We start from the raw sequence: 26459 nt of genomic DNA on the forward strand, positions 1-26459 counted from the left end.
CTACAATCACACACTCTTTCATAAAGATTTCATACAAGATCAGGCGACGTACAAGAATATATGTTCTATGTAACAGCTGAATATCTTGTGTTTTGTGTTTTTTAGACATGTCATCACATATAAAAGATATAGTCCATATGTGTTGTTTGTGTCATGTACAGCACACACAGGACATTATATTACTAACAACAAACAAATGTAAACTTGAATGAAAATGTATAATTTATGACAGGACAGACCAAGATTGTGTAATCCTATGCCAACTATATAAATCATATGTTACAAAATATATGATTTGTTCTTTTGAGCAGATTGTTTCACTCCCGTATTACTCTATAAAAGTCAGCAGGGGTAGTAAAATGGATAGTAGTTACTTGTATAGAGTAAGAATATTTATTCATTTATTGCTGTGAGCACCATCGTTCTCTCCTCCGTAACTGAGTGTTTACATATGGGGGAGTCAGGGACACATTGCAAGATAGTGAAATCATAGCGCTTTAATTCTCTTTCCCCATGCTTAATCAAAGCTTCCCCACTTAATTACTGGGGCAGATTAAAAATAGCAAAGCAACACTGTATGTTCCCCCATCAGCTCCCACAGCCTGTCAGAGCTAGCAACTGAGCCTGTGGGCAGCATATGTGAAAGACACATCTGCTACTATCCTTTTTTCTTTGATGAATGTACTACATCACAGGAAAACATTTCACCTTCTTCCCCCATTCACTGATAGTGATGACACACATTGAGAGGCAGCGCAGGAGGCAAGCCACACTGACAGAGGCACTCCTTTCAGGCGCAATGGTGCTCATAGCCTGAAAGTAACGCCTGTTGACATGGCTGCTGGGAGAGTGGACGTTTTGGGGGAGGTACACGAACTCTACTACGGCTGCCTGCTATTTCATGTGCTAAAACAAATGTCAACATGCTGGCTGAGGCCATGTTACTGCTCTTTACTGCAGGGAGTTTCAAACATTTTTATGTCACTGCACCCCAAATAGGCACAAATTAAACCACAAAGCCCCATTTAAATAGATTTTCCCAAAGACTCTGATATGAGTTTATTTTATTATTGAATCAGAACTGAATTATGTAAGTGTTCAGTGGAGAGATACTCATAGTGAGAATGAAAAGTATAATTAGAAAAGTCCTTATGCTCTAATTGGGAACTGTCCCACCGAATCATTTGACAGACGGTAACATGCAGGAATTGGCCAAGTGCACCCAAATGAGCAGCCGATTTTGAAATATTATGTCATGACACAGTAGAAATATTGAAACAGCTTTGAAAATTTGAACTGGTCCTGTAGGAAGCAGCCACACACAAAACAATGTCACTTTTTTTGGCACAATATACACATGATGCAAACCATTAGCTCCCCATCAGCAACAATGTTCTTGATAGGTTTATAGTGACTTACCTCAAGTGAATTATTAGAACACCTGCAGTGATGTTTTGGTAATGATATCAAAACATCAATACCAGACTGAAATGTCCAACCAACTTTTGATGACACCAGATTTTTCATATCACGCCAACAGCAGTAAAATTAGACTTGGTTTGTGAGTAAATAACTGCAAAACTAATGACGTTTCCTTCACCCTCTGTTGTGAATCGTACTAAGTGCTAATTCCCTGTTGTCAGCATCCAAAATGCTAAACCAAATGGTGACTTTTGTAAACATTATCTAAAAAAAATCTGTATGTTAAAGCAAATATATTAGATATTTTTATAATAACACTGGATCAGATGACAGGGCATCTTGTGGTGATGAACCCACAAATACTTATTACCTGACTCAATAGTTTTCAGCTGACTGTTTGGCTCAGACAACAGATAGACAGAGTTAAGAGATGTTAGTGAAGTGAGCTAGTGAATACAGTGAAGCTGAAGTTATGACGTCACGTCTGGGTTGTTTCAGTGCCTTCTGTAACTCTGTGCAGTGTCTCATTCGGCTTTTCTGTCATCAGTGTATCTGACAAAATGAAGTATCCATGACAGATTATCATCCACTACAGCATTTGCTATAAGAAATTGAAAACTTCATGATTTTACTGTAAGGTTAACAGCTATCATTTTGTGAGCACAGAAAAACTACAACACCATAACTTGATTTGCTCTACATATCCGTCCGCTCTGTTATTACAGTCTTTTACAGAAGAGATGGACTCATCTCTTCTGTTGAGCTGTGAAGTTTAGCCTGTGAACTTCAAGGGCTTGTGGGAAATGTGGCTTGTTAAAGGCCACTAAAACATAAATATAGCATAAACAACAGTTTTAGATTATTTATTTCTTCCTTCCTGCAGTTTCCTATGGTCTTTATCTAGAGATATAAAGCAAATCACACAATATACTGTTGAGTAAGGTTCTTTCACAAGCCTTTATTTTTAGTTATCAGCGCTGTTACAAATGTCAGTGGGATTTTGACCAGAACACAGAGGTCCACACTTCATTTTGGCTCTCTATAGCTATAGAGTGGGACATTTCCATCAGGAATTGGTGGAGACCAATAGAACGAAAAGGAGAAAGAAGATTGTTTGTACATTACTTACTCGTAATGCTAATGTTGTTCTGTACGTGCTGGATGTGTATGGGTGGTGTAAGGTCACCACATGAACTTAAAAGGTGATACTATGACACTAGTGTTTACAGCTTGATTTTTGGCTCCAAAGTGGACAAAGTGGTGTTATTGCTTAGTTAGAAGGCTGATGTTAGCATTTACCTCAAAGCCCTTTGTACAGCCTGAAGTAGAGAAAACTGTGGATGTAGAGTGAGTCTTGTTTAGTGTGTTATAAAACATCAGATATGGACTCTTATTTTTCTGTCCTTACACACTCTTACACCTGACTGCCACTTACAATTACTCCAGTCTTTTCTCTGTTTCTGAGGTTAAGTGAAACTCATTCCCCACTGGGTTGCGTACCGACAGTCCACACCTTCTGAGCACAAGACACAACACGTCACACATGTGAGACTCTACCTCATCCTTGTGTTTCTACAGGACAGTTTCAGTCATGCAGACAAACAGACAGATGTCACCCAGACTCTGAATAAAAGATTTAGCTCCAAGCAGACGGAGAATAAAGGCGTCTTTTTTGGGTCACCATCCTCAAACACATCTCCAGAGTCCTCGCAGTAGCATGATGGCCTTGGTGCTAATTCTAATGCTATGAATGTTTTAAAGGCTTCTAGCAGGCCTTAAGGTGCTCCCTTATTCCTCATGGTAGACCTATCAGTCTAGTCAGTGAGGATGATGAATTTTGTACAACAAACTGATGGTGTCAGGCTTTTGATGAGGATATGCTCTGTGGGGCTGGGAAGCAAAAGGGGGCCTGTGTGGACTGTCTCCTCTTTGAAAATGTGGGGGAAAATAGATCTTTTGATTCTCAATCTGAAGAACTATAACTCCATCGCTGAACCAGTTATGTTTGCATGAATGTATATCATCTGAGGTTAGCAATGTAGGCCACAATGGTATTTTAACCTTGTGTTTCTTTATTTACAATGTGTGAAATGCTTTGCCACTTCCCCAGCTTGTTTCTGAAGGGAATGACAAAGCGGTCAAACAGAGCAAACACAGAGCAGTTGTAGACAGATTGATTTTACACAATATAAAATAGCAGTTAATTACAAAATGATGCAAGACAGCAGTACATCTGTTTGAAGGAAATGTACAGTAATCTCAAAAAAAATTGAGGTAGAAAAAGCACACACTGCTCAACTGATGGCATTTTGACACAGGTTCTTAAAGGTCACCAAAGAGTTTAAATAGACATGTAGCCAGGAAGGAGGTGACCACATCCTGATTCAGAAGGACAGAGAAACACTGTCGACAACCAGTGAGCAAAAGAGTCTGAGGAACACGTAAATTCTCAAAGTCAAAACTGCAGAGTTCAACAGGTTTAGTCTGCTGTAACGTCCAAGAAAGTCAGCAGCCAAATGTGGAGTGAGATCCATCAAGGCAAAATAAGAAGAGTGAAAACAGTCCACGGTATCATGGTTTCAGACACATGGTTTCTGAGTTCCTATTGAATTCAAGTGTGCAATAAGTATTTGGGTGAAACATGGAAACCTTGCCAAACTGTCATTCACTATTCATAATCTTCTATGATTTATGTATACAGTGGCATGTAAGACAAATATGTTTCATGCAGACACTAAACAAACTACTTTCAGTTTCTTTTTTTAGCAACAAACACTGAGATTTCATGAATGGAGGATGTTCCCTTCATGTTGCATTTTAACACCATTTTCCACCCGCCTCCGTTCATTTGGCACCACATTTTAAACATTAGTGAAACATTTAAAGTGATCCTGTTAAATTTAGTGAGAGAACCAAATTGAAAGCTATGACTGGAGATAAAGTGATATAAATAATATTTAATCCTCACACAAAGCACAATACACCTCAAAGTGTTCACCTCCTGTTTGAGATTAATCTGGGATGTCCTTAAATGCATGTTTGATGAAGATGCTCATTAGACACTGTGCACAAAACATGTTTTCACTTATCAAACATCAACTTTGATATTATACAGAAATGTGTTTGCTTTCTGTTCTCTTTGAAAGTCCTGGGATGATTGATTGTGTTTACATGTCATTTCCTTTGTCAGCACATTATCCCATCATAAATCTGGAGCCAGGACAGAATCGTGGCATGTGCACAAAAGCAGTGTTGATTTGAATAGCCCATCAAGTACGCTCTATGATTTTCTTCCCCAAAATAGAATGACTGAGTCACATGCTGAAGTGATCGTGCTGTCTCTCTGCGTTTGCAGAGGGGCCAGAGAGCCACCAACATTGACTCACCAAGTGTACAAGCACAGGGCCTCCATCAACCCACTGCTTGAGACTCAAGATCTGCTCCTGAAGTGCCCGGCATTACACCTTGAGAGCCTCATGCACGCCCACGGCAGACAGTCGACGGTTGATGTTGCGGTAACGACAGCGGAGAAGGTCACGGTAAGTGGAGCGCAGGTCTCGGTTGAAGAAGGCGTAGATGAAGGGGTTCATTAGGGAGTTGGCATAGCCCAACCAAAGCAGCGTGCGTTCCAGCCAGATGGGCACGCAGCTACACTCCACGCCACAGATAAAGGGCCTGGCAGTGGACAGGATGAAGAATGGCAGCCAGCACACAGCAAAGACCCCCACGATCACCCCCAGCGTTGTGGCTGCTTTCTGCTCCCGCTTGAAGATGGAGATGTTTCTGCGCTCACGGTTCAGCAGGCGGGACAAGGCGGCACATTCCTCCGCCACACCAGGTGGCTTCAGGCCCTGCATGCGCAGCGCCTCATTAGCCACCGTTTCAAGGCGTTCACGCCGCGAAAGGTCGGTGAAGCGGTGCTTGGCGCCGCTCTTGCGAGCAGCCCTGAAGATCTTGTAGTACATGACCAGCATGACCAGCATAGGGATGTAAAAGGCTACGGCTGTGGAATAGATGGTGTAGCCAAAGTCTTGGCTAATGAGGCACACACCGGCTGTGTGGACGTTTTTGGCCCAGCCGCAGAAAGGTGGCAGGGTGATGGATGCTGACACCAGCCACACTCCCAGGATCATCTTCGCCATCAGCTGACCGTTCTGCCGGGCTGGGTAGGTGAGAGGCCGTGTGATCCCCAGATACCTGCGAGGAGAGGAGACGAGAGAAGCATCAGTACTGACTCCCAGGCAGCTTTTCAGCATAGGAAAGCACAGATGGGAGACCTTTGCCTTGTTTTCTGGCAGAATGGAAACCTAAGCAAGTAGTTTCTGTGCCTTAACCAGACCAAACAGCAACTGAAAACTGAAAATGAAGAAAAGAATAATAACTTAACAAAGTCAAGCAGGGTACAAATGGATGGAAGTACTATGTTTGACCCAATCATCCACCACAACAGTCTCCTTTGAATGCAGCCAGAAAGCGTTTCTGGCTGAAGGTACTATAACGACCTTGTACAGGTTTTCTGAGAAAAAGCCTTGAAGGCTTCTCCCAGCACCAGTGGAAGCTTCCATTAAAACACTTGAATACCTTGTCCAGTACAGTAGCTTTATCATCTTAAAATCAAGGAGGATTATTTACTCACATGTAATGCTCTCTGGCACTCTGCTGAAGCACAGAATCTGCTGCCTGTCTTCATTAAGATGAAAGTGCTGTGTAGTAGCATTAAATACATGCCCGCTCATGTCAAAGACAGATATTTCAATGAGAGGTCACCAGCTCTGTCACTGCCTGGTGGGCAATTAGCTGTTTTCTTTGCTAAACTCCTGGCGTTGGAGGAGTTTAGCAGGTAGACAGGGAGCTATCAATCAAACAGGCATCGCAGTGGTTTCAACTAGCAGCTGTCAGTGTCAGAAAAAGAAAGTGAGGTGTGAAAGGTTTGGATTTGTACAAAACTGGTAAAACAACCACAATTCTCACATAATGCTAAATCAGCATATACATCACAGCGTGTTTTGGCTGTATGCCCACAGCCTTCATCAGCATCACATGCGTCATTGATGAGAGCTGTGTATTTGGGACTCCAGGCTGTTTTTCTGGTTTCCACTCTCTTGTTAATCACAAGATAAAAACCTTTAGGGAGCAGTGGCCAATTTGCCTTGTCGTCCACCAGTGATGCTATCAGCTGTGTGGAAATTAAATTCAGCTCAGTCGGGACTCTTCAGTTCACATTCAGGGCTTTCACACATCCTGTCTGGTCTGAAAATGTTACTTTATCTTAACACATGAGCTTTAATGTGTCTGTACCAAAGGCCAAGGGACTGTGTAGAATCTGTACTTCTGATACATGCAGATTAAGGCAGTAGCACAACCTTGTTGTCAAACACGCTAGATGGCAAAATGATGAATCCATTCCAGACTTTGCTGGCACACAGTGGAACAACAAGAAGTTGTTTGCAAATACAAAAAAACACTGATCCAAATTTTCAACTTGCCACAAGCTAACTGGTTTTTATGTAGTGTAGTCTGGCATCTCTGCTGCACAGCTTGTTAACAACTGGCAACACACAGAGCAAGTGGTATTGATCTAGATCAGAACTACTTGGAAAGGGCAATATTGGCTGTAACTGCCCCACAAGTGAACTCAGTCTTCTTTTTCAGCTCCTATCTGGCCTCTGTTTATAATTCCACAGGCACCTGAGGCATGTAACCTGCATGCAAGTCGTATGAGAATTTGTCAGTGTTTCCATGACAACAAGTGAAACGACCATCATTTATCTGAGACGTGTCATTATTTTGTCGCCTGTGGCAGCACGGGTGGTGGTATAGAGGACCATGGGACACGAGAATGACAAAAAGCCAAATACACATGGCTTGTTTCAGTCAAAAATAAATTCATTTCTGTAAGTTACATTTTGTATTGCGTGGAAGTGAAAGCAAAAGTAAATACCATTCCTGAGGAATCCCATATCTTAAGCCCAGCCAGTAACTTTGTGGTTCCTGTATAAACTCAGGTGCCACACTTAATTACCATGTCCTTCTCAAGCATCCCCTGGCTCGGGTTAGTTGTGCTCAGTGAATATTACATAATAACTACTGTTTATTCAACCCCAATCCCTCCAACCACTGCCTTACAACTCTCACTTAAAATGTACTTAAGCTTTACAGGAGGGACTGAACACATCCAGGCGAGCACTGTCAAATAGATACAAGACAGATTGTGAGATGGGTACACTCCATGCTCTGGGAATTCAGAGGAATACATAATGGATAGCCAGTAATGCAACACTCCTCTCTGAAGGCATTCTTCAGTAATGAAGATGGTTGTGATGCTTATTTCTGGATTATGTGTGTGTCTGTGTGAAGTGGAGGGCAGTTTTCCACAACCTATGATTCATATTCAGACCTGCAGAAGGCAGAGCTGTTTTCCAATTGACTCTCATTAGATGCAAAATCCTTCCACCATCCTCTTAGAGACAAACGACTGCCAGGTTGGATAAGTGTTAAAAGATGCGCATTTTAACACTTCATTACACAGCTTCCTGGATGTATTTTAGCAGGATTAGCTCATGTGAACATCTGTGGGACCTGCGTTGCTTTTATCTTGTGTGTTTTGACACAAAGAGATTAAAGTTTACTGATCCCTGTGAGGCAATAACAGGATACAGCAAAAATGAAAGGCTTATATAGACCTACACAACCAACAAACAAGTCTACTGAGTAGTTAACACATGACAGTATGTCCAATATGTGAATATACCAGAATAATGCTCCATAAATGTAACATGCAACATAAATAATACAGCATAAAGATGTATTAAAACAACAGTAACTGTAACTGCTGACATACAGTATATTTAAATATATTTTACAGTTTCTGCAATGTTTAATTAATCAGAGTCAAATGCATAAATCAATGAAATTGCAGCATGTTATACTAAATCCATAATATATGTCAAACCCCATGGATACCTCATGCCTCAGAAGAGGCACAGAGTCAAGCTTAAAGCAGTGGAAAAGGGTTTTAATCACTTCCATAAAACAGTGTGTGCTGTGACAGAAACAGTGAAACACACTGGGAGTTTAGAGCAGTTTTTCATATCTCTGGAGGATTTGGGACATATCCACAGCCACAGCAGCCCTCAGGGATCACCCTGCTCAGGCAAACAGTGTGCCCGAGCTAATGGAGAATTCTATTACTTCCACTAGGCTACCAGTATAGGGTAGAGTAAAGTGAAGTATTTTCTGTGCTGAAAAACTGTGACTGGCTCTGGTGTGCAACAGTCATCAGTCATCTCCAGGAAAACCTCTGAAACCTTTCATGTCTGAGAGGGGATACACAGTGAAATATTTACCAAGCTGCACTAGGTTTCGGTGGTGTGGTGGTAAATTTAGAACAGGTTCTCCTAAAAAGGCTGTCAAATTACCTTTTTCCCCACAGAAAATTTCCACTGGACAATCCTCACTCACTCATCTCAGTATTGAGGCCTTTATAATTCCTGTCCCTGCACTTCAGGGCAATCCAAAATTAGTTTATGAAAACGTTAAGGGTTGCCCATTTCAGGCATAATATCTTTTTTCACATCACCTGAAATCGGACCGTTTTTGTTAAAGAACTGTCTCCTCAAGAGCTGAGATGTGCAGAGAGGCTGCCTTTTATCCAGCCGTCCACATTGTGTACACACACGCTTTCATGCTTGGTCTGTCTCATGTAAAGTGAATGACAGTACTGAACATGGGGGAAATCTGAAAACACCCAATTCCTTGTACAATCCATGGTAAAAACTCTTATTGCAAATCTGCAGAATATATATTTTAAATTTATTTTAAAAAGGCTTATAAGCTTGGTTATTGAAATTACAGTGTTCTTATAACAGGTTTTGCCAGCTGGACTAATCTTAAACCCATGTAAGGTTTCTCTTTAAAAAAAAAATAAATGAAAGCAAGTCCTCAGTCCTCAAGGAGTGCTTCAGCTCTCCTATTCTATTTGAGGAACCTCCAGTAGACAGAAATTGAGCTGCTTGTCTCACAGAGCAAAGGAAAGGAAGCGAAGCAGCAATCCCATCTGTTTCATACTGCGGCTCTTTTCAGTTTCTGTTTCAGGTTCTGTTTGTTCTCTGACTTCTGCTCAGCTTAAGGTTAGAATAAGTGAGAATGAATAGCAGCAGTTGGTTTTTTTTTTTTTGTTTGTTTTTTTTAATCTCATTTAGACTCTTACATAAGGCAAAGTGAGTCATCCCTGGACAGACGTACTTCTTCCTTCAGATTTGTTGCAGGTAACTGCTAGCTTAGGTCAGACTGGTGTCGACTAGTCTGTGAATAACTGATGGCACTTATTATGGTCTAGTCGAATATGCAAGTTTACCAGAAAGCTCACAGGTGAAAATTGTGTATACTTTATTTTCACTGAGCATTTATAGGTTTGATGTCTGCTGGCGAACATCTAAATATCCAGATGTTAAAGAGGTGACGGCAGAATTTTGAGCAGATGTCACTTAACTTCACTTCACTTAAGCCAAATTACACATAATTAACATATTTTCCATCATTATGTTCCCACTTATCCTGAGTAATATCTATCCCATCCAGAGAGCTGCTAATGACCTAATTCCACTTTCAATTACATTTGATCACTTTAGTATCGGGGTTATCAGAAGAGTTGTCAGAAAGAAAGAGTCGGATGTGAGTGCTCAAACCTTATGTGGGCTCTGAGCTGATATTGAAAAACCTTCAAATACGTCAAAAACTGAGAGTCGATCGATAAGAATACATAGTTGCCATCATGCACAAGTCTTTACATCAAGTTAGACTAGTTCACCACATCTTAAGTTCTATTTCTTAGCATGAGCAGACTATGGCCGGAGCTAGCAAGGATAATGGCCACTCACTAGCAGCTCATTTGATGATGATGTTGTTTGGATGGAACAAGAAGAAGATGAAGAAGTATCTCAGAACCTGACTCATGACTCCCAACCAGATAGGCAACATACCCTGCCAGAACCCAAAGAAAATGTAGTCTTCTGTTCAGGAGGAAATCTCAAACAGTGTCCTCTTCAGTGCCATTCAGAGTCTCACTTCATACCCCAGGTGACCATATCCAAACCTTCATGGCAACTGAAGGAAAATATCGGTTATCTAAAAAGGAGTCAGCTGAGGTGGACATGTTAGCTTTCAGAGGAATGATAGAAGTTGTGGACAATTAAACGAAGCAGGTGGCTACACTACAGAAACAGACTGCAGTCCTGAATGTGTCTATTTCTCTTTATGCCAAAGAATATGCCCTACTAGCTGTGTTAGGTAAGCTTTTTTAAATGGTGAGCTATTTTTCAGAATAATTGTGTACTTTAATGACACACCTAGCTTCACACAGTGCATCCACTCATTTGACTTAAAGTCCTGACACCTTTATGATGTCTGTTTTACTTCCTCCTAATTGTTGTAAAGCGTTAGTGTGGATATTTTATGGCCCTCACAGTGCAGCACACCACCTGTTCCTGTCGGTGGTTTAATGGCTCTCACAGCAATAGAGATGATGGGCAGCTATTAGTGCTACAGTGATAAATGGAGTTCCCCTTAAAACAGTCATCGTGTCCATCCCTGTCAGAGCTGGGTGTCCTTGGACAACAAAGCAAACACCCTACAGGCTCTGCAGAAAAGATGAAAGCAGCATAGAGAATAGGGTAACAGACTGGAGGAGATACGGCAACTGAAAAACTTTGCATAAACTCAGCAGCACAGTAAAGCAATTACTGCGTTGCTAATTCATTGAAACCACTGACGATGACTGTGCATTATACTCACAGGCTGAGGGTTCAGCTTTGTTGAGCTGAAGAAAAACACAGCAAGGTGACTGAAGGGAAGGCTACTTTCAAAATAATGTCTAACTACGTCTGAGGGCAAAAGTTTAGCTGTCGCAAATAACCACACTTGAAGGCGGATTGAAAAGAGTCCAGTGATAATGAGAGGTGACATGCAGTAATTATGGAAATGGGAATGAGGTGCACACATTCTAATAGTCTTTCTCTGGAAGTATTCATAGTGCTGGACTTGTTTGTACATACACAAATGAACAGAAGTACATTTGCTGTGTAACAAAAGCAGAGGGAAGTTTCCACACACCTGGCCAGTAAATTTTCATTATTATTTCACTAACATTTGGGAAATATGTTATTGCCAAGTGAGATGACAAGACTGTAACTGCATTCATTTCCTGTACGTTAGATATGAGGCCTGAGCCAGCAGCTGGTTAGCTTAGCATCAGGACAGGGAGCTGGGAGAAACAGCCTGGCTCTGTCCAAAGGGAACAAACTCCAGCAGCGCCTCTAAAGCTCACTAATTAACAAGTTATATCTGTTGAAAATGTACCACTGTACTCTGCTGCTGTAAAAACGACACACTGAAGACTTCTGCAGTCTTAACAGTGGAGACTCCAGGAAGTTACTGCACCTGGACAAGAAATAGTCCAGCACTTGTAAAACTGTGTGTTGTTTTTCTTCGGTTTGGATCTCAATTTCCTAGCTTCAACCTTTAGTTAATTTTTTTTGGTCAAACTTCTATTTTCAAGGTCTGACATACTGCCTTTATCCACACATGCCTATACTACATTGCAAAGCTGAGTATAGCATGTACATTTCATTTCAAGTTGAAAAAAAAACCTTGGCAGCAATTCCCACCGCTCACATTATTTAACATTGTACTCTTTTCAACTCAGGTTTTGGACCCCCTGTACCACCAACATCATCTGATCCTGATCTCTCACCGGTGTTTCGACCTCTTCATTGTGATAACAGCAGCAGCAGAGAGCTTCTCCCAGCTCTCCTCAGCACTCACACATATTTCTTCTATCTGTGATCTCAGCTATCACAAACTGGACACCAGTGTTATGTGTGGCTCCAGTCATTAGCAAGTGTTTTTTACTGCCCCTGCAGGAGGTGGATTTGTGATTCGATAATGACTAAAATTTCTGACTAAAGATTGTGGTTAAGCTGTAAAATATTAGCTTAAGCTTAGACAATGAGGCCTTATGTGCTGTTCATTTTATCATTATGTTTTTATGTTTAAGTGCGCATCATACTCAAATCATCTCTCCAGTCAACCATATCCCCCAGAAATTGCATTTATATTGTACTAAACTTTTTCTTTCATTTACATTATGGTGACAAACATAACTTCTGTCTGGATTATGTTCACATCTAACTTTTTTGGGTTTTTTTTTTTTTGACTGAATGAACCACAGAATTTATCTATCTAACTGTATCTATATGTTGGGAAACAAATGAAAGGCAAAATCAGGGAGCATTTTACTTACACTACACTTATGTTCAGTGTCAACATCTTGCCAGATATGTCTCATCCAAAATGTACAGTATTTGTTGTTGCATACTAGTTGTACAGAAACATGACAGGCCTGATCTGAATGAGTTAGAGTGAATGAGAAAAGAAAGGACTGCGTACTCCCAAGCACACCAGTATCCAGGATATTAACTTAGTCATCACTGACGGCTACTGCCAAATTATTCATTAAAAAATGTTTCATCCGGTATCTGGGTTTATGCCAACTTATTTTGTTTGGTGCTACAAATGGTTACTGACATTTATTCTCCAGTTGGTCCCACCTGGTTGAATGCCCAGACTGCCATTAGTTGTTGTTTAGTCCTCTTTCATAAATTCACAGAAAGTCTTATTGTTTCTTGTAGTTAATATTCTGGAGCTGAAGCAAATTGGTCCCAACCTTAATTTTCGTGGTCTCACCTATAAATAATTATTATGTAAACAAAACAATGAGGTTAACACACTAAATTTACATATGTGTAACAACAAAGAGGCTTTTTTTTGTTTTGTTTTTTTTTTCCTGGCACTGTGAGGAAGCCTCTCAACAAAAGCTTGTGTCTCTGGTCTTTCGGCTGGTGTAGCCCTATGGGTATAAGCGTGTGGTGTGCACAGTTTCCTGGATCTGAGCCAGAGTGTTTTCAATGGGATGAGATGAGCTAAGAAAAAATACTTTTTTGTGTCATCTAAATTAATAAATGTAGGTGTAGGAGAGTGTACATTAGTATATGAATCTACCTCGTCACACCATTTACTTTCACTTCGTGAATGGATTTTTTGCCATCTTGTTATGCATTTAGCCTGTCAGTTCTTTAATGGACACCACATTATGGTGGCAGACATGTTGACCAGATTTGTGATGCAGCAACAAAACCTCTATAGAGCTTTCTCTCTCAAGAAAATTACATTTGCACATGTACATGCATCCCATTGACAGAAAATCTTTCAGTTGAGTGGAATATTTTACATGAAGCATTATTACAGACCTGACCACCAAAATGTACATTTTCTATGGGCAGTGACTCCTTGAAAGCTGCCTGATCATTCAGTGAGATCCCAAATCTCTCTCTCAGATATTACTAAATGTGCTAATTCTCTCTTCATCATTTTACAAGACTAAAGTCTGTTAGAGGAAGGTGAATAAGTGTGTGCCAGTGAGTCCATCTTCCTCTCCTTTTCCTGTCATGATGATGTGAGAGAGCCAGTGTGAAGAGCCACCCCCCCCTCACATCCCCACCCCAAATCGTTGTCACCTTCCCTTTGGTTCTGTCCAAGTGTCTCTCAAAGGACACCTCCAAAACTAAATCAGCTTAGAGGAAAGTCTGAAATGTGGGGGAGGAATCTCATTCTTCACTTCCTCCTGTTTTCCTTCTGACCTTTTAGAAAAAAACGTTGAACAATTTTAGTTACCAAGGATACCTCAGGCAGCTCCTCTTTGGAGCCGACTCACTTTCTTCCAGTTTGGCATGTAGCCAGCAGTTAGTATAGCTGAAATAGCTGCACAGCCCATTATATGTCATCATTTCGTGGCGTGGCAAATGGAAAAGGACAGTGAGGAGGAGTTGTATCTAACTTGTTCCCGAGTCAGTAGACACCACCATCTAACATAACAGCAGCAGTTGAGTACTGTGCTTTTTTCCACCTCCTATTCTCTCACTGACCTTTTATTTTCAGGACATGAAAATATCACAGACCTCTTCTCAAAAAAAAATCCAAACCTGTATTAATTTAAGATTAAAAAGCTGCTCTGCATTTAAGCTCCAGAATTCACCTTGTGCGCACACATGATGTAGTTCTGATACAGTAAATCAATGTTGAAACATGTTTATCCATAAACCATATTTCCAATGTCATATCTCCCTGGTCCACTTTTTATTAAGAAGAAAATCAAAACAGCAATCCTCAAAAACCAAAACCAAAATCCCCAAATTATTCACGTTCAAGCTCATATCAGCATAAAATGACATAAAACAGGAGGCCTAACAGCATAATTACAAGTGAAAGAAACATAAATACAACATTCTAATTTAAATCAGTATCATTACATTAAATTCTTATCTGCCGCAAACAGGATGATAAATAAAAATATGTTCAGTTCAAATGTTCACACATCAACCAACCGTGAGCTACAATACGTCTCTTTCAGGTTTCAAACTATTTTTCCAAACACAGACTAAGAATGATAAAAAATAAATAAATAAATAAAATGCTTCAAGAGCCCAAAAAAACAGAATAACAAATTTTTCAGTACCAAGTATCATTGCAAAGCATATCCTCTGAGCGTCTCTTCAAAAGGAAGATACAACATGACATTATGAGAAATAGCAACACAGTGATTGACAAATTCTGAAGGAAAGATCCATTCATTCAAATTCATTCATCTGCCTCAATAACGCCTCAAATCTTAAACATTTTTCTACACTCATAACTTTTCTTTATTCCTTATTCCAAGACTCATTTTAATCGAAAATGTGCAACTGATAAATCAATCAGAAAAAAGTGTACAAAGGGAATGCAGTTTATGTTCAGCTTTGCCAAAATAATGATTCATGCAAAAAGGAATGAAAGCAGCAGAGAAAGCAAAGTGAATGTAATTTGATTTTGCACCAGACGACACACATCAGATCATCAGATATGCAGGTGGAACCTTCCTGTCTGAGCAGTATGCACCACCCCGAAGAAACTATGACTGATGACAGGAATATTCATTACTAGAGCAATTTTATTATTTATTTATTTATTTATTTATTATCTTGCAGCGAGAGAAAGAAATTAATTCTGAATTACTCAGCCTCTGCCTACTGGAAAAAAAAAACAGATTTAAATGTACACTATTACATCTTTACATGGATTAATCTCAACGAGATTTAATTTGAAAGATAGACACACAAAATGCCATTATAGGTGAGCAAACACAGCTGTGACAACAAGGTAATAACACTGATAATACTGATCCAGTAAAGTGAAGGTCACTTTTGTGTTGCCAAAGCAGCGCACATAATGATGGCTAAGAAACTGTCAATCTAGGTGTACAATTATTTGCAGTTAAAATATATTTAATCTAGTGGAGAATAAATATCACTCGAGTAGTTAATATTAATTAATTGATAAAAATCTATCTATCTATCTATCTATCTATCTATCTATCTATCTATCGACCTGTGGACCTTTTTCCACTGTCCAAAACCACTAACATCCACCTTTTGTCAGCATCTATTTGGGCATTTATTGACTCCAGCTCCGATTGGCACTGACGTAAAAACACGTGAGGCCTTTCAGAGCACAAACACTGTAAACAGACCTGTTACCTGCAGAGCACAGTGCTGCTAATACAGACACATCATGGCTACACTGCACTCCGTGATAAAAGAGTGAAGTGCAGACCCAAAAGAAACACACAATCACAGATCAAAATGTCTCACACGGAGAGTCCAACACTGGGAGCACCAACCCGGGGATGACATGCGACGGCTCCATTTACCAGTTTGCGTGGCAGCTCGCAGCTCACTGTTCCTCCCCTGGGTCTGTGTGTGCGTGTGTGTGCTCTGTAACTGCATGTGGTGATATTGTGTGTGTCCTCTCAGGCTGGCACTGTAAATGGAGTCTATTGTCTTTTTTTAATGGGTTGCAGCATTTTCTTTTAAACGCTTATACCTAATTTTGTTGTAAAAAGGTTATTTGTCTATACAACAGGTTATGGGGAGCATCCAGTGACACTAAAATCATCCATCTTTGCTTCACATGCAATACACCACATGGAACGACAGCGTGTCACAAATTTTACTCAAAAGCGGGAGAATGTGGGGTTTTATTACAGATTGGCGCTTGTGACAGTAGGAGATAGCTAATGTTCATGCTAATTCACCCAGGTGCTCCACACACTGACTGGCAAGCTCACAGAGACATGAGGAAAGGAGGAGGAGGAGAGACAACAGGAAAATAACAGAAGGTGCTGAACACAAACACACACTTGAACTTGACCCTTGGGGTGGTATAGAGAGACTGTAAATATAGCACAAACTCTGGTGTCTCACCGGGCCTAATCCTTTGTGTACATCCTTGCAAACACACACACACCCACATAATCCCAACCCAACACTGCTTACCAGCTCCTTTAAATTTTAGTTCGTTCATCCACCGTTCACTGCTGTGTTGTTTAACAGCTAAACTGACCAGCAGACACATGTCCCAAAAACTTGTGCAAAGGTGGCTTAAGGATGCTTCTACAGCTGACAAACACAATCTAACCACAACGTCGCTCTAACAGCATCTAATATCTACGGTTGTCATGGAGTTGCAGATGTTCAGATTTTCCATTTTTTCGCAGGTGTGACTCCATCAGTTGCTGGAGAACAGCCACTAAATGATCTTGCGATGAGATTGTTTTTTGCAACTGTTTCCACTCTCGTCTATGTTCATGCACTGGATCACATTTGATGACACATTTGATTTCCCCTTCCCAGTTCATTTCAAAAAGTGCTGGGCTGCATACATACAGCGCACTGACCTACTTAGTAGTCAGTTCTGGGGTTCAGTGTCTTGCTCAAGGGCAGTTTGGCAGTGATGGAGGTGCCATTACTCAATTTGCTATTTCACAGCTGGAATACATACTCAGTTGGAAAAGTTCAAAATTCAGCTACAAAGTGACATTGAACATTTCCATCATGCAGCGCTCGTAGATAATGAGTTTAGAATTAAATGACAACTACAATGGATTGATGCACAGCAGTGAACATGTATGAAGAGTGGGGAGAGAAACATGAGGTAATTAATTGATGTCTGTATAGATACAGTAACTGCTTTTAAAAGCTGTTGCTTTTAGGAGTATTATAGTAAAGGTTTAACCAGAGGCACCTATATTTTATGCTCAAGATTGGTCACAGGTTGAAAAAGTTAACTTCAGCAATTGCTAATAGGATCATTCATACTGCTCGATTCAGTGGCCCTTATAAATATTCAGTTGCATCGTTATTCTGCAACAGCAACGCTATGCTAAATGTTCAAAACATATTATCTGCAATCCACAGCATGACGCGTGTCTGTGCTTGTTTGCAGTCTTTCGGCTCTGACAACAGGAAACCCATTATCTAACCACTTGGTAAATGCTTGCTGGCCCTTTGTTCAATCATGATGAGTAACAGACCCCACCTTTGTTATGCTAAAACATAAAGCATGATTTATGCCACAGTAAAGCCATGCAACTCTTTGCCCTTTCATGCTTCCTGTCCCCGGAGAATGCTAGGTAAATAGGGTGACAAGCTGGGAATAGCAAAATAAAACTCTGTCTCTGGAGTGATTACTAATCCATTATCCTCCATGTCAAATTGCAAAGGAAAGAGTAACATAACGATACTGCTGCTGACATATGAAGGGTGGGGGTCCCCAGCTTTTCCCTAGGGTTTCTAACAGTTTTCATCAAGCCTATGTTCATAAAACTCCCTCAAAACATCAATACTTGTGTATAATTCCAGTTCAGTGAGGTAAAACAGAAACATCAAATTGGGGTCAGATGATTTTTACCCAACAAGAGGGATATGCAAATTATTCAGAACATCAGTAGAACAGGCCAGAACATCCTCCTTCATGACCTAATTCTCATTTGTGATAGCACTTTGGCTGCATATTTTCCTTTCAGTCTAAGATCCATCAATACCACTTCTAATATTCAAATATGATGCAGAGCTGGATCTGATTCAAGAGCTCATTGATTAATTATGTAGGAAAATCTGATTTCAGTGGTTCTGAACAAAGTCAACCAATAAATCAAAAACATGAATCAAATCACAGAGCATGTGATCCATCAGTGACACATGAGTCTCTGTGCTGTTTAAACACATGTAGCAGTTTCAAATATAATTTTTCTTACTATAAATTCTAACCAAGTACCTTGTAAGGGCCAGCCTCTCTGCACAAGGCTTTGTCTCAGTGCCCCCCCTTAAAGTGATCGCTCAGGTTATTTGACCTGGGGTTGGGTGAGGCACTTATCTATATTCAGTGTATAACCTGCAGTAGATTTGGATCAGCGCACTGCCAGTTTAGAGAAGCAGCCGGGAGCATCGACACAGAAGTTGAGTGATGTGCTGCTGTGGACGGGGTCAGAAAAAAAAAAAATTTTAGCTACTTAAAAATGCCCACAGAAAAAGCTAAGGGGCGCACATTATTTTGAATTTTTTAATTACTTTATCTCGCCATCAAACAACCCTGTCCTTTGGAACAGCCTTTGGAAAAGGCTGTTTGATGGCGAGATAAAGCGGTGGAAATATTTAAAATACAGCATACACTTAAAATTATATTAGTTTTATTAGTTTTTTCTGTTGGTATTTTTTAAGTGGCTAGTTTTCTGCCGACCCTGTCCACAGCAGCACATCACTAAGATTCTGTGCCGGTGCTCCCGGCTGCTTCTCTAAACTGGAAGCACGCTGATCCTAATCTACTGCAGGTAATACACTGACTATAGATAAGTACCTCGCACAACCCCATGTCAAATAACACAAACTATCATTTTAATCATCCCACCAAAGCTCTCCACACGGCTGCAAAGGGCTGTCGAATAGGATGTTTACTGTAACTTGAAGTCCACGCAGAGCAAAAGCCTGATGTGCAGGGTTATCATTGTCACACCACTAGGCTGTAAGAGTCCACCACCTGGGTCCAAACTGTTGCTATATCTACAACTAATATTATACCAGCCAAACAACAACACATTGTATTGTCATTGTGAGCATGTTGTCGTGCTGACGTTAGCATTTTGCTCAAACCTCTGCTTTAAGTGCAACCTCACCATGCGTTAAGGTGGCTGTAGATTATCATTCTTGACTTCTTCCTCATTGTCTTCTCCTGTTTATCAGATCACTTTCAGTTTGATGTTGCGTTTCTGCCCTTTCTTGCAAATTAGGAGGATCCCTAACCCTCATAGTGACCAAAGTGAGAATGCAATTAAAAGAGTGAGGACAAGGGTGAAGTAAAGGCAAATAGGGTGTGGATGATAACCATATTATGCACAATGTGCACTGTGTTTTAGTCACTCCTGGCATCAAACAGCACAAATATTGTGCTTGCAAATGTTGTTGGTAATGACTTTTTTTTTCTTTTTATTTTCATTTCACATGGCATCAGTAGGTGGACAGAGGATGAAAACTGCTAAATATGGAAATACTGTGAATTCCGTATAGCATGATCCACACCCATGCTGTACCTGCTGTAGCTGTCATAGATTTGATAACAAGCCATAATTAAAGGGGCTATTTATAAGTTTTCTCAACCACCGAACTGAGTTTAGCAGTTGGTGGTGATCGTAGTTGACAAGAGCCTAGGCTGCAGTGAGTCGGGCTGGGGCTATCAGGTTAGCGTGTTAACTTCAGCACAGATGCTGAACTGAGCGTTTCTTCTAGACTGGTTTGGAAACAGCTGTTAATGCGAACTTTAGCTATGTAGCAATAGCAAAACTTACAGATAGCTCCTTTAAATATATTTGCTTTTTTAATGAACCAAAGATGTATTGCTCTGATAAATTGCTCTGAATCTGATGTGTGTAACCTAAAAACCTTTGCAATGACTCTCAGCACCAAACCTCCAATTAAAGTAAAGAACTACAGACAAACAACAAGCAGCTGCCATCAGTTTGCTCTCCTCCTTTTGATTTGGCGGACATTTCATCCTCCTTAAGGTCGATTCCCACACACACAACCTTCTCTTATCACATGATCAGTGGACAATTTGTCCCTCACTTCATGTGCATCTGTACTAAAAGTCAAACAGACAGTCAGACAGGGTGGAAGCAGAACTGCGGTTGATAGTACAAGCAGCACTTATCAATGATTAACCTTCCAAATGCCTTCTCACAGCATTTTTATTTAATGGTGCTCTGAAATATTTTCATTGACAGCAGTTTTGCTCCAGAAGAAGAGCTTGTTTACAGGATATGGGCAGTGATAGATTTTAAATTTAAATGTTGTTTCCTCTGTAAAGATGAGAGTGGTTTGTCTTCCCAGTATGAAATAGCTGCAGTGCTTTGTAACATTAAAAATGCCCCTTGTGGTTTCTAAAACCTCTGTAAACTGGTTGCGATCATAGGATTTAAGTATTCAGTGTAACATCTTTTTTAGTCCTGAAACACACTTGCTGTCCCGATTTAGCATTCCTTCACAAGCATGAGCTGCCTTTGATCTGGTGGCGCCGGCCTAGCAGGGAACGTCCAATCCTCCACATTTCGGCAAGGTGGCCGACAAGTGGGAAGAGAATAATGCCTGAGAGAGTGAAGCTTAGGCGTCACATCACATTACCTGAGGATGCATCAGCTAGGTCAAGTCATCTGTGTCTGCTGCGGGTAGATGTTCCCAAGCTGCACTGAGCAAGCGCCGTCTCTCCTGGGACAAACTTACGCGCTGACCTCACAAAAATATTATCAGATGTGGAGGGCGGGTCGATGCAGGAGCTGTGTGTGAACTTGGCTCATCAGTGACACACCAGTTGGCAGAAAGGATGTGAAGGCTGTGGCTAATCCTGCTGCCATCTATGCTCCCGAGCTAGCGTGATTTCCTCCCTTCAAATCCCCTGCAGGAGCTTACGGGTGTGATCACACCTACACTGTATTTTCTGATGTCTGACTGGTGGAAAAGTTTACTTCACTGGAGTTATGTGATACTTTTTCTTGACCTATATTACATCCATCTTCCACAAGTTCCCAGCTAGTTCAGCCAGGCTATATTTGATTTGCAAATTTAACCAGTGTCTGTCGCTTGCTATGTTGAGCTCATCCATTCCTCAAGCAACATCTTTTCTTAGACGTCTAAGGAGCTACAGGAAAACGACCATGCTCTCTTCCCACTATTGTGAATAAATCATTCATATTTGACTTCTGAATTATTGAACATACAACATATTACTCTCAGTGAAGGTAAAAACCGACTGTAGCCAAAAGAGATACTAACGGGAAGTGGACACGAAAGCGGCTAAGCCTTTGCTGAAAGTGCATGCTGGGATAGCTCAGACCGGCGTCCTTGGGTACATAACTTCTCTTTTATTCACTTTTCTGCTGTGACTGGATCAATGCTGTGGTGTGTTATCTTCAGTTTGCAGCGTTGCACCTCCACTTAAAGAGGCTGGAGGTGATGAATGGGTACTCATCCATAAACACGCCTTTCACAGCCTGCAATTACTTGTCATGACCTAGGCATGATCCCAATATCTTGCTGTTATTGTGTGAGAACAGTTACTAAACCAAAGTTTCAAAAGGAAAAATATTGCTGTAGTAGATTACTTCTTTTCATGCATATAAAGAGGCATTAGGTTGGACATTCAGATTTGGAATTAATGTAAGATCATTGTTTGTTATTAAAGTGAAAGTTAAAAGGTAATTTTTTACCTCCATTAGATTCATAATACATATATTGGAGGTGAATGCAAAAGATGATATAGTGTTTTAGGCAATTGTGGAAAATGCTGCAAATCAATGAGCACAAATGTTTAGTGGCCATATAGGATTTGTATATGATTTTTGCATTAATGTAACAAAGTGCTGTGATTTACTGGGTGTTTAATCTGCCACTGACAATTTCTGAATTGATTTTCCAGAAAATGTGCTATGTTATATCATGATATGCACTGACACCATGATGTAAAATTACATATATCATGAGAATTTGATTCATGTCATCCACCTCTAAATTTACTAGAGTTACTATAATCTAGATGAGTGTGTGGTAATGTGGGAAGATGAATACTGCTTCAACCCTTAACCATGGTTAGAATGTTATTTCCCTACACTGTTTCCTGTGACAGGAAATATACCCTTTTACAACATGATATGGAAACCAAAAAGTAGTTGATTGAATTTGTGTTAACATGACTGGTGAACGTCACAGATACTGTAATCCACCAGAATGACAGCAGTCTCTCTGAGAGCATCCATGTCAGGCCTGTCAAGTCCCTGCAGGATCATAAATCCTTGGCCTCACACTCCAGGGACCATTCCTCTAGTGCCATCTTGTCAATATGGCCTCCCCCCTGTGAGCCTAAAGGAGCTCTGAGAGATGATCAGCATCCCTCTCTGCAGCAGACCTTGTCTTCAGGGAGTGTATATTCCTGACAAACACACCTGTTCAGTCCTGAGCCTCATTTGCAGCACTTCCTCCTATTCAGCTTCATTTTGCAAAGCATGTCCTTGGGAATCCTGGATGACAGTGAGAGGGCCCTGATTACAGCTAATTATGTGTCTAATTGGCCAATCCCATCCTAATGAATTATCTCTTTTATTCCCATTGTGAATCATATGCCAAACACTCTCTGCATCGTTTAATTAAAGTGAGTCTGTTTTTGTGGAGATCAGTGAAAACAATTGACAGAACTGTCTATACAGTTTGTGTAGAGATGGAAATAATCCCAAACTAACATCACCTTATTTTAAATTCTCATTATAATCCTGTGCCCGGCAAAAGGCAGAAGAGCTGGGGGTGCTCTGTGAGAGTGATGTGGTTTGGTGGGTGTGCACACATTCAATCATCCTCCTCTCTTATTTTTTCAGACATACTTTCTCACAGGTTGGATCCATTTGTCCTTTCTGAGCATATACTATGAGCAATTCACATCTCTAACCTCAGACAGTGACATCTGCCACATTTCCACTTAACCTCCGCTGGATGACACAGAGGGGTTTCACACACTGACACTGTTTATTTCTACTCAGGTCTTGTATATTTTAAAATAGTGTAATTCTATCGTAGCGTGTCACAGAGCGATGTGTAACTGGTTTCATACTGGTGGTCAGCTCATGACCTCACTGAGCAGAGTGAGTGACCACAGATAGCACACGAATGAGAATCACTGTCCATCCATCTTCAGTTGTCATTGCGACCTCTGTGACCTCTAACCTAACCTCTGAAAGGCTCATCTGCCTCTCCCCAACTAATCTTGTTTCCTCCTAACCAACCAGCCCAAACACAGTCACTTCTCTGTCAGCGTTACCACTGTATTTCACATAACATGATTAGCTCCTCAAGCAATCTGAAGTCCATCTTGCTCAGCATGAAACATGCAGAAATCTGGGTGCAACACCTGACTGACAAGGAAGGAAATAATCAGATCAATGCAATGAGCTTTTCTTCATTAATGTCACTGAAGGAGAGCAGTAACGCCAGCCACTTGACTTTTATTTCATTGTGGATTATACTGGGAGCAGTGGACATGTCTTATTTGTCACAAGCGATCAAGCTCAGCTCCGGCTTTATGAGCAGAGACTCCCAGGAGCTGCAAGACGCAGAGTGGATCTTGATGAATCTTGATTGGTGAGGATGAGTGCTCAAGATTTACTTCCCCCAGTTTAAATTCTGGGGGATTTACTTCCCCCAGAATTTAAAGCAACTGTTGGGCCAGTGGGAACTCACTTTCATGAATAATTTAATAAAATAATGATGCCAAACACCAAGGTGATAATCCTCATAGTTAGTGAGACAGAAAAACAGTCATTGAGTTTTCTCAGAAGTGAGCTGCTGCATGAGTGTAATGTGAATCTCAGCAGCTTTTGCTTTGATTTTAATGTTATGGGGGCGTGATAATAGAGAGCAGGTGCCCCAAACACAAATGAATGGCCATGGTAAATCATGAATTAAAGTCGCAGCAGCTGTAAGACGCTGATCCTAAATGCCTAAAGGAAAAACTGCCCATGGTCCGCTCAAGCAAATTAATTAAGTATGCTATAAATTAATCACAGTCTGCGTATTAATTTTCTGGATCATTGACTTTAATCGCGCAGATAATCAGAGGAACGGTCGATCAGGCATTTAAAAGCCGACCTCTGGTGGAATAAATGCCTTTAGATTACAGTCCATTACTTCATCTGACACTTGAACTGTTTCTTCCCTCAATCTAGTTTATCAGAGGCCACATATTTGTGGTCTGAGTGTCATTTTAAACGAGAGGCGCACTGCATGCGTAATATTGGTGCTGTTGCAAAATGAGCAGCCCTCACTGTCGAAGCAGCTCCAGTCCAGCTGCTAACTTTGGAAACTCACCTATCCACGCTGATCACACACAGGGTCATGATGGAGGCAGTGCAGCACATAACATCCATGCCGATGAAGATGTTGCAGAACACCTCCCCAAAAAGCCACTTGCCCCCGGTGAGGTCTGTCACTATGACAAACGGCATCACAACTATGGCCACTGACAGGTCCGCCACTGCAAGGGACACCAGCAGGTAGTTTGAAGGTTGCCTCAGTTTCTTCACCACGCACACTGCGATCACCACCAGCGTGTTCCCCATGACTGTGACCGCCGTGATGATCGCCAACATCACCCCGATAATGATCTTCTCCGGGCGCCCGAAATCCAGCAGCTGCTCCCCGCACGACTCGTTCCACATGGTTGTGGGACTAATGGTGACGAGGACGTTGTAGAGAAGCTGCAGAGTGCCATTGATAACTTCGGAAATATCCTCTTTCTTGTTAAAAGTGAACTCAATTCCCGAGGTATTGAACATCACGACAACGTTATCCCGGTGGGAGTGGAAGGGACGCCTCGCCAGTGCACTCCAGTTACGCGCATATTTGGATACATGTAACCTGCTCTCGGCTCCTGTCCAGTGGTTTTAGATAGGGGATATTGCAGCTGCACCACATCAGAGCTGCCAACAACTCAGGTGGCTTCTTGACTGGTTTCTATTCAAGAATCATCCGTCTGAAGAAGTGCTATATGCGTGCGTGGTCCATTCCTAGGAGGCAAAATAACTTCTGCTCCAAAACTCTGAAATGAAAAAAAGTTACAGATTCTAAATCAGGCTGCTTCGGAAGCGCTTGTTTCTCACTGCGCCGCCTTGAGATAAATGAACTACTGTATTTGGAGGATTGCGCTGCGCAGACAGCATCTAACCATGTGACGCGTCACTAAAGACGCACAGACCAGCCTACTGAACACATAAGAGACACGGCAGCCCAGCCTTTTCAGGAGAAAGAAAAATCACCCGATTATAAATAGACTTTCTCTCAAAAGCAAAACCACTTAACAAAAAGTGCATTTTCTCTTGTGGTAGACAATAGTCTTTTCTGTTGTATTGTGATTGAGTTATGTGATGATGCTTTTCTTGGCCCCTCACATTTAAGCACTGAAGACAAATCAGAAGAGAAAACCCTGGGGGACAACAAGGACATATGGGAAAGCTTCCCAGGACTCTGGCTGCTTGCTTCATCGTCCAGGCAGCAACAGCTGTGATGTGTTTATGCCCTCTGGCTCTGGAGGGGCCTGTGCTGCTTCCCACAACCCCCCCCCCCCCCCCCCCCCAGTCTGTCATACCCCACCACGACCCTCATGTGCGAGCCACCACAGCCATGGCCTTTTACTCACTACTACCCGCTCCTCAATCTGACAAACAGGTCAGTAATGATTGTCACATCAAATTAATTCCACTGGCCACTGGCAGTTTCTGCTAGACCTCCTGCTGTCAGGGAAATTTGGCCCATTTAGGCGGAGGATATTACAGATGTGTAGATGTCAGAGAGGATGGGTCAGGTTTCCTGCGGGGGGGAGATTCTGAGGCAAGCTCTCGGGGCTTATGCTAAGCAGCCTGTCAGCAGTGTCTCTTTCAGGCTTCCTCTCTGAGGGTCTTGTAACGAGAGGGGTTAACAGGTATGGATTACACCTGCAATAATGACAGATGGTTAGGAGAAAGCACAACAAGAGTATTTTTAATCAGCTGCAAATTATTCACAGTTAATTGAGCTGTTTCA

The 26459-nt window shown here is 41.3% G+C and overlaps 1 protein-coding gene across 1 annotated transcript; it reads right to left on the bottom strand.

The window, feature by feature from the left end:
- Positions 1-3473: 3473 nt before the first annotated feature.
- htr7c (5-hydroxytryptamine (serotonin) receptor 7c) lies at positions 3474-25598 on the bottom strand. Its single transcript, XM_071482156.1, has 2 exons — positions 24750-25598; positions 3474-5619 (listed from the first exon to the last, which is right to left on the bottom strand). Exons 1-2 carry the CDS (start codon positions 25214-25216, stop codon positions 4881-4883), a joined length of 1206 nt encoding a protein of 401 aa, XP_071338257.1. The 5' UTR covers positions 25217-25598; the 3' UTR covers positions 3474-4880.
- Between the last annotated feature and the right edge of the window lie 861 nt (positions 25599-26459).

The sequence above is a fragment of the Trachinotus anak genome, unplaced genomic scaffold (genome assembly GCF_046630095.1).
Source record: "Trachinotus anak isolate AG129_WGS33_773 ecotype Australia unplaced genomic scaffold, CSIRO_AGI_Tana_v1 ptg000008l, whole genome shotgun sequence".
Lineage (NCBI taxonomy): Eukaryota > Metazoa > Chordata > Actinopteri > Carangiformes > Carangidae > Trachinotus > Trachinotus anak.